Below are 14616 nucleotides of genomic sequence, written 5' to 3'. Positions count from 1 at the left end.
TTCATCTGTAAAGTCATAAAACATAATTTACAAGCATGATTAGTCCACTATTGGTTGAATCTGACTCAGTGGCAGTAGTGAGTTCATTTGGTGGAGCGCAATTGCCATGGGACATCAAGTGTAAGGACAACAATTCATCAATAGTCTCTAAAACCACACATAATTTGCACCTAGACAATTTAAATAGGCACACCCAAAGCATCAATTATTGTACGCAAACAACATTTCCTAAGATACCAATTCAAAACTAGTAAATCACATGAACACCATACCAAATATATTTCATTAAAAAGAAATAAAAAATAGGGGTTTGATAAAAAGATTATACCAAGAGGAGGAGAAGAGTAATCAATCCCCACCAGCTTTCTGATAAAAATAAGTCAAACCACACTTGCCATAGTAATGGTTGTCGAAATGATTGGCCATAAAAGTGCTAGCACCACAATCTGGATTGGGACATTCTTTCTTCAGCTTCTACACCTTTTCAGAGTCATCCACTTTGTAAAACTGCAAAACAACAAGCTTAACCTTCTTATGCTTATGTTAAATCTTCTTTGGCTTAGTGTATCTATTCTTCTTCCTCTTCTTCACCCCTCCAAGTAGATGGAGCACCAAATGAAGCATTGACTCTTTCTGGATGTTGTAGTCATCTAGTGTCCGACCGTCTTCCAACTGTTTCCAAGTGAAGATTAGACACTGCTGGCCGGCCTATTGGAATTCCTATCTTGTTTGGATCTTTGCTTTCACATTGTCGATCGTGTCACTTGACTCGACCTCTAGTGTTATCGCCTTCCCCGTCAGGGTCTTAACGAAGATCTACATGGTTAACCACTACTGTTGATGTTGAAAGAAATGAGGGTTTTGAGGATGTAAGTGGTGTCGAGATTTTCTTTATACTAGTATCATGTACGTGCTTCTCATGTTTGGAATAAACACAATGTTAGTGGGACCCCCAAAACACAAAAAGTTGGTGATGACTGACACATTTTTTTAGTTCCATATTCATCCCTCTATTTCAACTATTATTACCATATATCATAGAGGATACCATTGGTATTTCAGAAACACATTGTGGGCAAAATAGTCTAAAAAAAGCTTGAAGAGATTTAGAGCTACATAAAAATATAATTTTTTACTATTGCCGGACTGTAGATGAAGGTCTCAATTTTTAAAATAGTTTAGATATGTGGGGTTAGGGTTTGAGTGTTTTGGGATTCTACGGTTTAACAATTAAAGCCTAATATCATCAGTAGGGACCTTCATCCGGCTAAGCTTTATTTGATGGCCCAGTAAACTCTATACTTCCTGTTCCAGTATTCTCAACTCAAAATTGACTCGCAAAGAGATTTTAGGGTCAGTTGGATATTAGTACGTCCCATTGATGATAGGTTATACTTGCTTATCCTCACCACCCATATCTTAAATGTAGAACAATCTCTCCCATCTTATCAACTCACCCCATCTCCTCATGGTAAAACCACTACAATTTTCTTTGTCGATGGAAGGTTGTATCGCCGTCGGTTATTGCTAGAACTGTAATGAAATCGGGATGGAATGTTATTTTAAGCATGATCATTTTTAGTTAAAATTTTTAAAGAATTCTTATACACTTTGTAAAAGTCATTTTTGAAGATAAGAGTTTTTGAATTACTTGCAAATTACAAGACATCTCTAGACAACTGGGGGTTCGGACGAAGGTGGTCATGTAAAGCCATATTTCCGTCATACAAGTAAAACTGATGTGGATGCAGCATAGGCGTGTGTAAATGAATAAGATAATTCAGAAAAAGAAAAACAAAACACACCTTTAGCCTTTAGTGAAGAACAATCACAAACACTACCAAGTTTAGCCTTTTAATTTTAAGGATGAGTTCTAGGGACATATTTTATAAAAACACGTACACAAACTCAAAATTGTTAGGGCATTTATAAAGTTTAGATTAGGCTAATTTTTTGTAGATATGATCTCTACTTAACTATTCTAAACATTGCACAAATAATAAAAAAAAAAATCTAAACTTGCCAGATATAGTATCTATAATCGTGAAAATGAACGGTCCACAATTTTGAATTTGTTGACAACATTCGATGGGATCACAAGTTTCGGATTTGAATAATTTTTTGTGACAATGTTTAAAATAGTTGAAAGATCATATGTACAAAAAATTACCCAAATCTAAAACTTAGAAAGGCCGTAACAATCATGAGTTTGTTTACGTGTTTTTGAAATATATGTCGTCCATAAAACCCCTCCCTTAATTTTAATGGTAGTTCCATATATATATGATACAACAAATCAACAGTTACAGCCATCTCATAGCCATAAACACGCACACGAAAGGTTATTTATAGAATAGTACAAGAAGAACACATATTCATATTTCATATATACAATAGAAAACATTTGATAAAAGAACCACCTAAACTAACACTAAGGTGTTGTTTGTTTTTTGACTTTTCAGTATTCAGAGCTTCTGAATCATAAGTTTTAAGCATTAAGAGGTGTAAAAGCTGTTTGTTTTTTTAAGTTGTTTCAGTGATCAATAGCTAAAAGTGTCTTCAACGTTCCGCGCCTAAGGTCTCGCTGAATGTTGAAATTAGAGATGTTAAAGTATAGTTCCCTTTTTGCCCTCACATTTGTCTCTCCAACTTTGAATTGAAAAATCAAAATTTTCTTCAATGTCCACCAATAGTCGACATGTATAATAACCTCATCTCATATTTAAAAGTTAAAACAATCATTTTTCTTAATAAATAATAAATAGATAAATGATTTATTATTAGCCAAAATAATTAAATAGATAAATCATTTATTATTAGCCGAAATAATTAAATAGATAAATGATTTATTATAACCTCATCTCATTTTTCTAACTAATTAGCCGAAAAAATAATAAATAGATAAATGTATTTATTTTCGCTTCTATAATAATAACATGTAATTTAATTTAACTTGGTATTTTCATATCTTTTGTTTTTATAAACAATTAAGTTGTGCTCAAAATAGATAACAACGGGTGAAATTGTCCAAATGATTTATATTCAGTATTCAAAGCCAGATCATTCTGACAGAAAACAAACATGTATTTCAGAGTTCAAATCAGCATTCAGCATTCAAGATGTGTCATTTAGCATTCAGCATTTAGCATTCAGAGGCTCAGAAAAACAAATGACCCCTAAGACTTATACAGTGTACCATGTGACAGTAAGTGAACTCATGAATCATCCCTGGGAAGTTGAAATTTGCAATTAAAAATAGGATTGGTGTTTGCGGGAGAAGAGAAGAGAATAAAAGAAGAAAATAGGAGATGGAAATAAGGAATGAGGAGATTTGAAAAAATAAAAATAAAAATCTGGTTCTAAAATAGGAAATAAAGAAAGTCGCAAAGTATGATTCATGAATGAAAGAAATTGAGGGAGGGAGAGGAAGAGAAGAAGGAAATTAGGGAAGATGAAAGAAAAAAAAAAACAAAAGGACAGCGAACAGGTCAGACGTACAATAATTTTTTACCTCCTTAGTGCAAGAGAACTCGATATCGCTCGTTTAGACAATATTTTATTCAAATTACCAGGTGGTTATTTCTAGCAATAACTACCATGTGGTTATTGATAGTTATTTTTACTAATGTATAACTTCTACTTGTTTCTTTTTTATTATACTCTATGCCTATGTACTCAATAACTAAAGCTGAGAATATAAAGCTTTTTAAGCCATCTCTACTGGATGAAGACTCCACCAAAGATATTCGTTTACCATCAGTTGATATTTTTATAGATTGAGCGAGAAGAACCTTTGAAGGGGGGATTGTATTCTAAAGAGAAAGGTGAGTAAAACCCGGAGAGCCAAATCTGACTCTTTCAGAATCAGCATAAAAGGTCAACTTCCTAGCAAGTCCAAGTGGTACAGTCATGGAAAAGGAACTTCTAAATTCCCTCATCTCCAAGTTTACCTTGAACAGGAGCTCAAGGCTCCTAAATGGGGAGCCATGATCCAAGAGGATATATAAGAATAAAGTAGGCACCTTAAGTGGGCAGCTTAGTGGCAACACACATAGGCATCACAAGTGGCAATACATGTGGGTAGTTAATTAAGTGGGCGACCTAGTTTCCTAATGGGCTCCACTTGCATTGTAAAAACCTAGTTGAGTAGAGATAGGACTCTCACTATATAAATGGACTTGTAATCCAAAAAAGGAGCAAGTAGAAAACCTTCTCTAATTGTAGATCTATTTTTCCATCAATAAGAGAAAAACAAAGAAGATATTTTTCCCTTCATGATTACTCTTATATATTCATTGTCGTATTATTGTTTATTTTATTTTCCTCTTTAATTCATGTTCTATCCATGTGGTTGTCTTGGTCATATGCTAGCAGGGTTGTTGAGAGGTATTTTACCCATTTTCATTAATAATACAAGTTGGTCATGTTATGAGATTCTATTTCCTTAATACATCAGCATAAATGATTTTCCTAATGTCCTTAGAAAAGGAACTAGGAAAATCGCTACAAAGCTAGCATTTTTTGGAATACTATCTGCTAAAGCATCTGCTAGCTAATTTACTTCTCTATACACATTCTTAATTGTGAACCTTTACTATCCTAAAATCATTCTTCTAATGTTGTCTATTATTAGGAAAACCTGCCAAGGAAATATATCACTGTTTATAAATCATATATGCTTTATTTGGTGTCATCTGTCTCTTTTTTTTTTCTCAGTAAGCAAAAATTTGTATTGATGAAAGGTGGTTGGGGGGGGGGGGGGTTTACAATAAAAAAAATTCTCAGTAATCCATGGGGGTTTTACAATAAAAACAACTTGATCATTGTCTTGCAAACTGACCGAGTACTTTGCCAATTGATCTGCTGTGAAATTGGCTTCTCTCCAAACTGGAGTCAATTTGCAGTAGTCTAAAAGATTTATGCATCTCTGCCATCTCTGCTTCATACACCAAGGTACACTTGAAGTTCCAAAAGCATTAACCGTAGATGTCGAGTCTGACTCCACCCATACCTTCCTCTAATTTCTCTTAATAGCATACTCCACCGCCTCTAGAATTGCTAAACATTTAGCTATGAAATTCGTCTGATGACCAATATTCCTGCAAAGACACGCTAGGAACACACATTCATAATTTCTAAAGCCACACCATAGCCTGAAGGGCCAGGATTACCACAAGAAGCCCCATCGACATTAACTTTTATGATATCACCCTCGGGTGGGTACCATTTGCAATCCTTGATCCTAGGTGCCCTCCCTAGCTTGTCTTGCAAACCCCAATTCTTCAAGATACGAGACTCACTACCCCCTCTTTTCATCTGACCTGTAGCAAGGCAATAAGAGAATTGGATATTAGTCCTCAATTGTGCTTTTCTTTGACATAGACTCAGCTATTCCCCTTCAAAGATGCATCGATTTCTACTTCTCCAGTTGATGACCATGCATGCTAATACCGTCGACACCCACAACTGCTTAACGAGAGAACCGCTTCTTCTATGTAGCCTAAGTGCCTCTGAAAAATTTGTAAAATTGTCGTTACATCCAAACTGAAATCCAGCCCATTCCCATAATTTCTTTGCCTCTGTACAATCCCACAAAATATGTTGGAATGTATCAGCCGCATTACATCCCATGTAGCATCTGGAAACTAGTTTAACACCTCTTTTTTGGAGAGACTCATCAGTGGCAGCACAGTTCCTCAATAGCTTCCAAGCAGTATCCGAGATCTTTGGTTGCAACCAATTGTGCCACAAATGTTTGCACCACCAAGAGCCTAGTGCTCTCCTTCTAATTGTCTCAAATGCAGATTGAACCGAAAATTGACCTTGTTGGTCAGGCTTCCAAATCGCATGGTCTGCCCCATTGATAATAGGTAGCTGATTTAAGTTAAACCCTGCAATCATAAGAATGACTTGAAGAGCTCAAGGGATAGACCATGTACCATCAGAGATAATACTGCTAACCTTAGCTTTACATCCCTTGAGAACCTCTGGTTGTAATTGTAGCCTCTGTTGAATTGATTGCTCCCCAATCCCAATCTCTCTTTATAGATCTACCTTCTCACCTGAGCCCAAAATCCACTGAGCCCTAGAAGAAACTTCAGGCAAAGCCCACTTAATTCCTGGTCATATAGTAGACTTTGCATAGTAGTTTATCAACTCTCCGTCTCTAGTAAAGAACTTCTTTCTCATGAAAACAGCATAATCATCATCATTAAACCTTATATGCCAAGCAAATTTCATTAACAAAGCCAGATTTAACTCCTTCAATCTTCTGATACCGAGACCACCCTCTTTCTGAGGTTTGCAAACTTTTTCCCACGAGGTTGTCACTAGTCTTTTCGTAGCTAGATTGCCCGTCCAGAGAAAATTCCTTAACAGTTCTTCGACTTCTTTTATGATGCTTACAGGCCACTTGTAGACTCCCATGTTGTACACCAAAATACTAGACAGGACCGACTTTATGAGAACACTCCTCCCTTGAAAGGATAGTAATTTTCCTCTCCAACCTGTAATCCTCTTTTTTATCTTGTCTATCAAGGGAGCTAGCACAACTCTAGTAACCTTACCTTTGATCAACGGCACCCCTAGATATTTCTCGGGTAGAGCTCCCACTTGAATATTCAAGAGTTGTTGCAAGTGATGTCTTCTTTCCATATTCATACCCCCAACAAACATCCTACTCTTATTCTTGTTCATAATCTGACCCGACGAAACTTGATATCTCTCCATAAGATCAGCTATGTTAGACACACTTCTAGCATCCCCTTTGCTAAAAATAATGACATCATCTGTCTCTCTTGATATCTTTTCCTTTTTCAATAACAAGATCAATCACCTTTTTTATCTGTAGTTTAGTCCTCTCAAGTTAATGGTAAATATTCTTTATGTTGGCTATTTATATAGGCTATTCAAAAAAGCAGTTTCTTTATTTGACAAACAACGAATTTCAATTTTCCCATTATACATATCTCATCTAAACCAAATTATTACAAAGCAAAAGGAATCCCACCACCCAGAGTTCTTACTATTCAATATTCAACTAATAAAAAACAATTAAAATTTCAACTAAAATCCACTTTGTAGTGAAGTTTAACTTCTCCACATTTAGTTCACAGTATCAAGGGACAACTTCAAAGCTTAGCTTATAAAGGTAGTATTGATAACTGCTTATTTTGTTATCTATTTTTTTTTTTTTATCTCAAGGCATGAATACCTGAACACTTGCAGCTTTCATCGACTGGCAGACGGGGCAGACGTTGATAGACCCCTCACAGTCCTCACATAAGCACAAGTGCCTACAAGGCAAAAACAAGATTGATACCTCATTAATCTTGCTTGTCTTGCAAGTCAGTCCCCGACAGGTTCTAGGTCTTCCATCTCCACCCAAGACAGGGCGGTTCTTATGGTCAATGTAAGAGGAAGCTTCATTTTCAACCTCACTGTCGCCATAGCCTTCCTTTGGTTGGTTGGCACTTAGGGCAATGGCCTGCTTGAGATCGCTCTTCAAAACATTCAGCACTGACTCATTGTATTTCGCTCTATGTTGCCAGGATTGGGCTTCCATAGTGACTTGCTGTATTTTATCAGCCAATTCTCTATTCTTAAGAGTCATGATTTCCACCTTAATCTCTTTTTCTTGAAGCTTCTTATTCACTTCATTTTCTATGATACCAAGGACTGAAGCCATTTGTCTTTGCTTCATTTCCCTCAGTCCTGTCGCTATATGATTTTCCTGATAAATTGAAGTAAGCATCAAATAAAGTAATAAAATGTAGAGAAAATTTATGTGTATGTTCAAAAGTGCATTAAGCAGTTGAGTTGTTTTATAACATACATGTAGCATCTTATGGTCAAACGGTTCTCTGAATGAAGCATCAAAAGTAAGTCTTGTGGACATTTGGGTGGGTGTAGGGGGTTTTGTCATCATGACTACCTAAAGGGCTGAAAAATTGGACTCAAATAAATATAAGTTTAAGACACCTACGCTCCGGCCATTTCAAGAATATACTACCATTAAAAATACAAATTTAATCATAAATGGGTCTCATGTTTTCAGGCTCTATTCTCTGCTGATTGCATTGCTCTTGGACTGAAAAGAATCCCCAATCGGGACCCATATTATGGTATAAGTTTCAGACTTGAATGAAAAGGGGGGACGGGGGGATTACCTGAAGTCTAATGTAGTGATCAAGCTCTTCATGTTGCCTGTCAATTTCGAACCCTAGATTGTTGTTAACAGGCAATATTATTGGAAAAGCCTCTATCATACCAGTACTTGCTTCAGTTACATAGGAGTTGTGCTCTTCATCATCATAAGAAAGCCTTCGCCCAGTTGATATAGGGTTGGGGTTTAGATTGTCGATTAAACAATGAGCATCATCTTGATATAAGCTATTATTCAAAGAAATATGAAATTGTCGCTGTCTAGAAATATCTTCTGCCTCCATGTTATTTTCGGCTGGCTGACTTAGAACAGGAACAAGCTCATTTGCTACAGTGGGACAATTCATAACAGATATGTGCTCATTTCCCATGTAGTTCACTGGAGCACCACTGCAATTGCCTGGAACTATTACATACATTACATTAAACAACAACTACGTACAAAGATTAAAAAGAGTAAAACAGAAGGCAGCATTTAATTTTGTTTCATCTACATCAGTTTGTACATACATGAAATATTTTCTGCCTCCCCGTTCTTTTCGACTGGCTGATTTAGAACATGAACAAGCTCATTTGCGACAGTAGGACAATTCATAACAGATATGTGCTCATTTCCCACGTAGTTCATTGGAGCATCACTGCAATTGTCTGAAACTATAACATATATTGCATTAAACAACAACTACAAATATTAAAAAGACTAAAAGGGAAGAAAAATATTTAATATCGATTCATCTGCATCAATTTGAACATACAATTAAGTTTGTAAATGTTATAGCTTGTGAACTAGATTAAATGGGAGGTAAGATAAAGTCAATAATTGGAATGAGCGACAATGTGTAGGGATTTCATGTCACATACAAGATACAGCAATAGTATCATCAAATTTTACACGAACAAACTAGGAATAGCTTTGGGAGGGTTATAGTAGACTCGCTCAAGAATTTTTGCGGTGAACGATGAAACATAGCTAGGATCTTTAATAATAACTACTAGCCTAAAATTAAATGAGAATCTGCCTAAACGGATTATGGATGTGCTTAAGATTGCAGTGAAACAATTGTCTAACAAGAGGACATTTCAAGGTAACAAAAGTTAGATTTTTTTTCCCCGATAATTGGTGAAACTGAGTTAGATATCAAATTAATTTAGGGCTTGTTTTATTTTGTGTGCATATATTTTAGTTATTTTGAGTAGTCATTCTAAATTTATGCTCATTACAGGTGCCTATATGTTGTGTCAATATTTGGGACCCCCTTTCGTAGGCCCCTAACCAGTACATGCCCATTACCAATCCCAAGTCCACAGGCCCTAACTGTAATGGGCATGGACCAAACCTAACTGGTTCACTTATAACCAAGCCCAAATAGCTTAGCTCCACTAACGCCCAATGGCCCACATCCATCTACAAACAAGTCTAGCCCCTGTTAACTTAACACTTAGGCTTGGTACAACCCGAGCCCAAGTCTAGACTTGCTAATTACACAAGGCACCGACCTTATAGTTAGGAAACATGTCTAATACTTAGTTAGCATATTCTAATGAGATTTTATCCAATCTTGCCACTGAAGGAAGATTGAGACCGAATGGGATGCTTTCTAATTCTAATAGGACTCCCACAGACGGTCTAGGTTCTCTATAAATACATGAGGACAAACCCTAGTTGAATTATGCAAGCAAGATTAAGCATATTCTTCATCTTGTTTGAGACTTTATCCCATACTGAAGGGTACGTAGGGCAGCTCTTAGGAGTCCAGTGTCACCAATATCATATCAATTGTCCCCTCTATTACACCTCTAAGTAGTTTAGGCAGATTTACGCTTAACAATCAGTAATATGTAATAATTATGAGAAATGATTCTCAATTCGAATATACCCAAAAGTGTTGAGAAATCTTATTCCTGATTCATCAATAACTAATACTGTGAGTAATAATTCAAAACTTTTGGGTGCTTACAGATTAAATGATACTATTCACATTGATGCCTCCAAGTGGTGACATACCACACCCATGACTTAAATTTTGCTTGTTTAGAATTTGAGCAACATTGATCATCAAAAGCAGTAAAGAATTTATTCAATTACTAGAAAATTTAAACACAACAATTTACATGAAATGTATGACATAAATGACCATTACGACTTATGTGATACATACATGCAAAACAAATAAACATACTAGTCATTGATATCAAGACAAATATAGTAGCTCAATAATATAAAAAGAAAAATTATAAAGGGAATTAAAGCATCCAAAGTTACTCACAATTACCAAAGAGTTGCAACTGAGTTGAAACATTGGAATCAAATTGGAACTGATCTTCTTCCAAGAAATTAGGATACACTGGACTAGAATTATCTCCTCCAAACATCTTAAACTATCAATAACCCCATTTACATAATCAGCTAATATATGTAATGTGTGTGCATATTTTAGCAAATAGATATGTAACACGTGGTAGCATCTTCGTAAGGCTCGGATATGGTCTTGGTGTGGGTAGAAAGTACCAGAACACACTTCAAGTCCAAATCCTCTTACTTCCTAGGTTCGGAAGTGAGACAAGAAGAAGAGGTTCGTGGACTTTGGAACTAGTTAGAGTTGTAGGTTCGTATAACCAACTCCTAACTATGAACTCTAAATCCGGAACTCAACTACTAGGTTCGGAGCAAGTTCGTGGGCTTTGGAACTGGTTGGAGTTGTAGGTTCAGATAACCAACTCCTAACTATGAACTCCAAATCCGAGCTCAACTACTAGGCTCGGAGCTCTAACTACTTACTCGAACCTAAACATGTTTTTTTCTGTTGTTTAAGTCAATAAAAGAGACCTATTTGACTTGGGAAACATGGGGCTTCTAGAAGAGTCAAGATGAGACTTAACAAGAGACGGTCTCCTAGTTAAACACTAATTGGGAAACCTCATCTATTCATCAAGGTGATACTTAACAAGAGACAGTTTCCTAGTTAAACACTAATTGGGAAATCTCATCTATTCTTATAAATAGAATAGTTGAACTACGCTTTGAGTTTGATTCCTATACACAGGATACGTAGGCAGCCATTAAAGAACGTGGTTCAACTCATCATCTTCTAAATCTCTTCTTCTTATTGATTCAATACTTCTAGTTGTTCTTTGATCATCAACAAAATATTTGTGTTTCTTGATTAGGAAAAATCATCATACAATTGGCGCCGTCTGTGGGAAACACCATACAGAATTGATTTGATTTCTTGGTTGAAATTTTTTCGGTTCTAGGTTCTCCTACCCACCAATTTTTCTTGGGTTTGTTGTTCTTTAAAAAAAAATAATTCTTATCTTCACTTTGATTCAAAATCATAGTTACTACAAGAGCCAATGTGAATCAAAGTAACGAGGGGAATAACGAGATCAATAACCCACGTGTTACTTCTCAAAGACAATCTGAATGTAGAGGAGATCATCATTTTGGACAGGGTCGTGAAGAAGATGAGCCTAACAACGATACTCCCCAATCTGCCATAACCAACCAAGCCATCATGGATGCTGTGATGGCCGAACGTGGTCGACAAGAGGCTCGTTTACGTTTTTTACAAGACTACTACCGTAGTGTTGCCTACTGATGGAAACTCGAGGGGGGCAGTTCTGGCCACCAAGTCTTGACCATAGTGAGGGTTACGTCCCTACGCCTTATATCCCTTACTTCGTTGGGTATCATAGCGACCAACCAAATTCGGATTATAATCTGAAATTGGATCCAACCCGACACTCGAGTTCACACTGGCCGACTTCTCTTGGTATTCAAAGTTCTAGAGGTACGAGGGATGGACGTTCGAATGTGTTTTCCCGGAATCCACAACTATCAAGGTCACCCTCAGTACGAAGAAGACTTTCAATTCCAAGGGAACCTTCATTGCCTCAGAATCCCTCAGTTCCCCGATCCAGTTTTGGAAACTCCTCCACTCGATCTTGGGATCCGGAACCATGTTATCATCGAGATGAGAACTACGAGAGTCCAGGTCTGAGGTATAACAACGAGAGAACTCAAATTCATTAACCGACTACTCTTACACAGCTTAAGGCGCAAATACTGGAGGAATTGCGAGGTTCGAAACCAACTAAGATGGATGAGTTAGTTGTTCAGTCAGCAATCGAGGGAGACATTGGAACTCCTTTTTCACGACATGTTATGAGTGGATACATCCCCATTATTATAAACCACGAAGTTCTCTAAATTTAATGGCAAAGGAGATCCGGTCTCTCACGCGTGCTTGTTTATCGTCAAGCAATGGTGGGTCTTTCTAAGAAAGATCATTATTTGTGCCGGTATTTTGCTTCAAGTTTGACGGACTTCGGCACTCACCTAGTACAAGGCTGCCCAAGGGCATTCACGAAGTTTAAGGTGTTATCCATCAATTTCATTGTGAAATTCAGTTGCAACCGAATCCTACATTAAAACCGGCTGATGCACTATTTGACATGAAGATCCGAAAAGGACGAAATGTATTAGGGATTTCACCAAAAGATTTAACAAGGTGCAATTGCATATTGACAACGTCGATGAGACCCTCGCCATTGTGGCCTTTAGAAAGGGGTTAGATCCCACTTCGGTCTATACATGTCCTTGAAGAAAGAGGAGCCTACTTAACATGACAGAGTTGTATGCTCGGATCGATAAGTATCTTGAGAACTAGAAGAAGACCAATTGGATAGGGAATCTTCTTATAAAAGAGTGATAACCGATGTCACCTCCGTTCTGTTGGTAGGAGCTCGCTAGTCATTATAATGATAGGAAGTCCGAGGAACCACAAATGAGCACAAGTTAGTCGACAGGAATTCCTATCAAGATAAGTCCAAGAGACAAAAGACTAGTGACACATTCGGAAGTAATAAATTACCCCCACAGGATAGAGACTTTACCACTTTAACTTATCCTTATGAGGACATCTTTGAAGTTAACCAGGAACAAGATGTTCATGAAAGATCCTCCAGCGGTGAATCTCGATGCTAACATGTACTGTTTCCAAGTAATGTTATACTACTCTTAGCTTCTAAGAGACAAAATTTTCACAAATTTGGATCTGCTTCCACTATACTGGGGGCATGATCTATGCCAATCAATGCTTAATAAAAGTTAAATTTCTCTTTTCAGAGCATTATTTCTTTTATAATTTTTTGTTGGGATACTTTTTGGATGTTGGGTGAAAGATCCCATATGTTGGCCAAAGTTGTATCAGAACCTTTAGAAAGCTTTCTCGGGATAATGAGTGAAAGATCTCATGTGTTGTTCCTCGTGTGATGGAGAAAGTTTAACTTAGCTTGGATTTTATCCTCCTAAGAGCAATTCTAATGCCTTATGATTATAAGTGTCGGTTTATGACACTTCCTCTTTTTGTGTGTGTGATGTGGTATGGATGATGTAGATAGATGATGGTCGTTGAACAAAAAGAAGCGTATCAAAACCTAATTATTCCTCAATAAGTAAAGGATGAGTAGGGTATCGTTCCACTTTTAAGTGTATGTTTATATGAAGGACAGGACTGGAAATGGGGTTTGAGGGATTAAAAACTATGATTATAGATATTGTAGATTCTAATGCTAAACTAAACTAAACTAACTAAACTTATACTAAAGCTAAGAATTGGAAATAAGGAGAGAATATGAGAGAGATAGATTCAAGAGATTCAAATCCACCAATGCTTTTGATTCAATGACTTTTTGCTTCATGTTGTTCTCCAAGTAGACTACAATCGGCAATCGAAATGAAAGCCGATGCCTTTTGGGTGAAACATCGTTAAACAATTAACTCTACTTAAGGTTGTTCCTATGTTCATGTTACTAGTATCTTCTTTCCTTTTATGTGAGTTTGGGCAGCTATTCAATGAATCACCATCTAAGGCAAAACACAAGGAATACTTCCCTTTACTCTAAAACACTACACAATTAGAAGAAAAGTAGAGAATAATAGTATAATATTCAATTACAATAAATAAAACTCTATTCTAGCATTATATTCAATTGCAATAAATAAAAACATGTTACTAGCAAATATTCAATTGCAATAAATAAAACCCTAAACTAGCATGATATTCAATTGTAATAAATAAAAACCTTAATCTATACTTCCATCCCCGGTGTGGGCAATGGAACTAATAACTAAAACATAAAGAACTAACCTGATTGAAGAACACCATAAACCGGAAGAATCATTAAACCTTAAGCATCGGCTTCATCTCCTCCCTTGAAGGAGAAGATTAGCCTTCCATATAGAAGGAAGAACACGAAGAACGAGAAGAAGAAGAGTCGAAGAACATAAGACTAGAAAGACTAATTTATTAAGACTCAGCTAGTTAAAACCGATCTTTTATTATTAATCTCTCTGCCTCAAGTTCTGGAGACAAGAATATAAGTGAATTGGCAAATTACATGAGGCACTTAGGTCCTCTATTTATAGGGGTTACAATGAGCTCTAGAAGC

General features: G+C 36.5%; 1 protein-coding gene and 1 pseudogene across 1 annotated transcript; both read right to left on the bottom strand.

Moving 5' to 3' along the window:
* Positions 1-348: 348 nt before the first annotated feature.
* LOC147498172 (ubiquitin-ribosomal protein eS31 fusion protein-like) lies at positions 349-822 on the bottom strand (annotated as a pseudogene).
* A 6078-nt stretch (positions 823-6900) lies between these two features.
* Positions 6901-10536, bottom strand: LOC147498171 (E3 ubiquitin-protein ligase BOI-like). Its single transcript, XM_086559027.1, has 3 exons — positions 10431-10536; positions 8169-8569; positions 6901-7732 (listed from the first exon to the last, which is right to left on the bottom strand). Exons 1-3 carry the CDS (start codon positions 10534-10536, stop codon positions 7199-7201), a joined length of 1041 nt encoding a protein of 346 aa, XP_086415153.1. The 3' UTR covers positions 6901-7198.
* Between the last annotated feature and the right edge of the window lie 4080 nt (positions 10537-14616).

This window comes from Coptis chinensis, chromosome 5 (assembly GCF_015680905.1).
Source record: "Coptis chinensis isolate HL-2020 chromosome 5, ASM1568090v1, whole genome shotgun sequence".
Lineage (NCBI taxonomy): Eukaryota > Viridiplantae > Streptophyta > Magnoliopsida > Ranunculales > Ranunculaceae > Coptis > Coptis chinensis.
The sequence above is the reverse complement of the archived record's forward strand: the minus strand, read 5'-3'. Positions and strand labels throughout refer to the sequence as shown.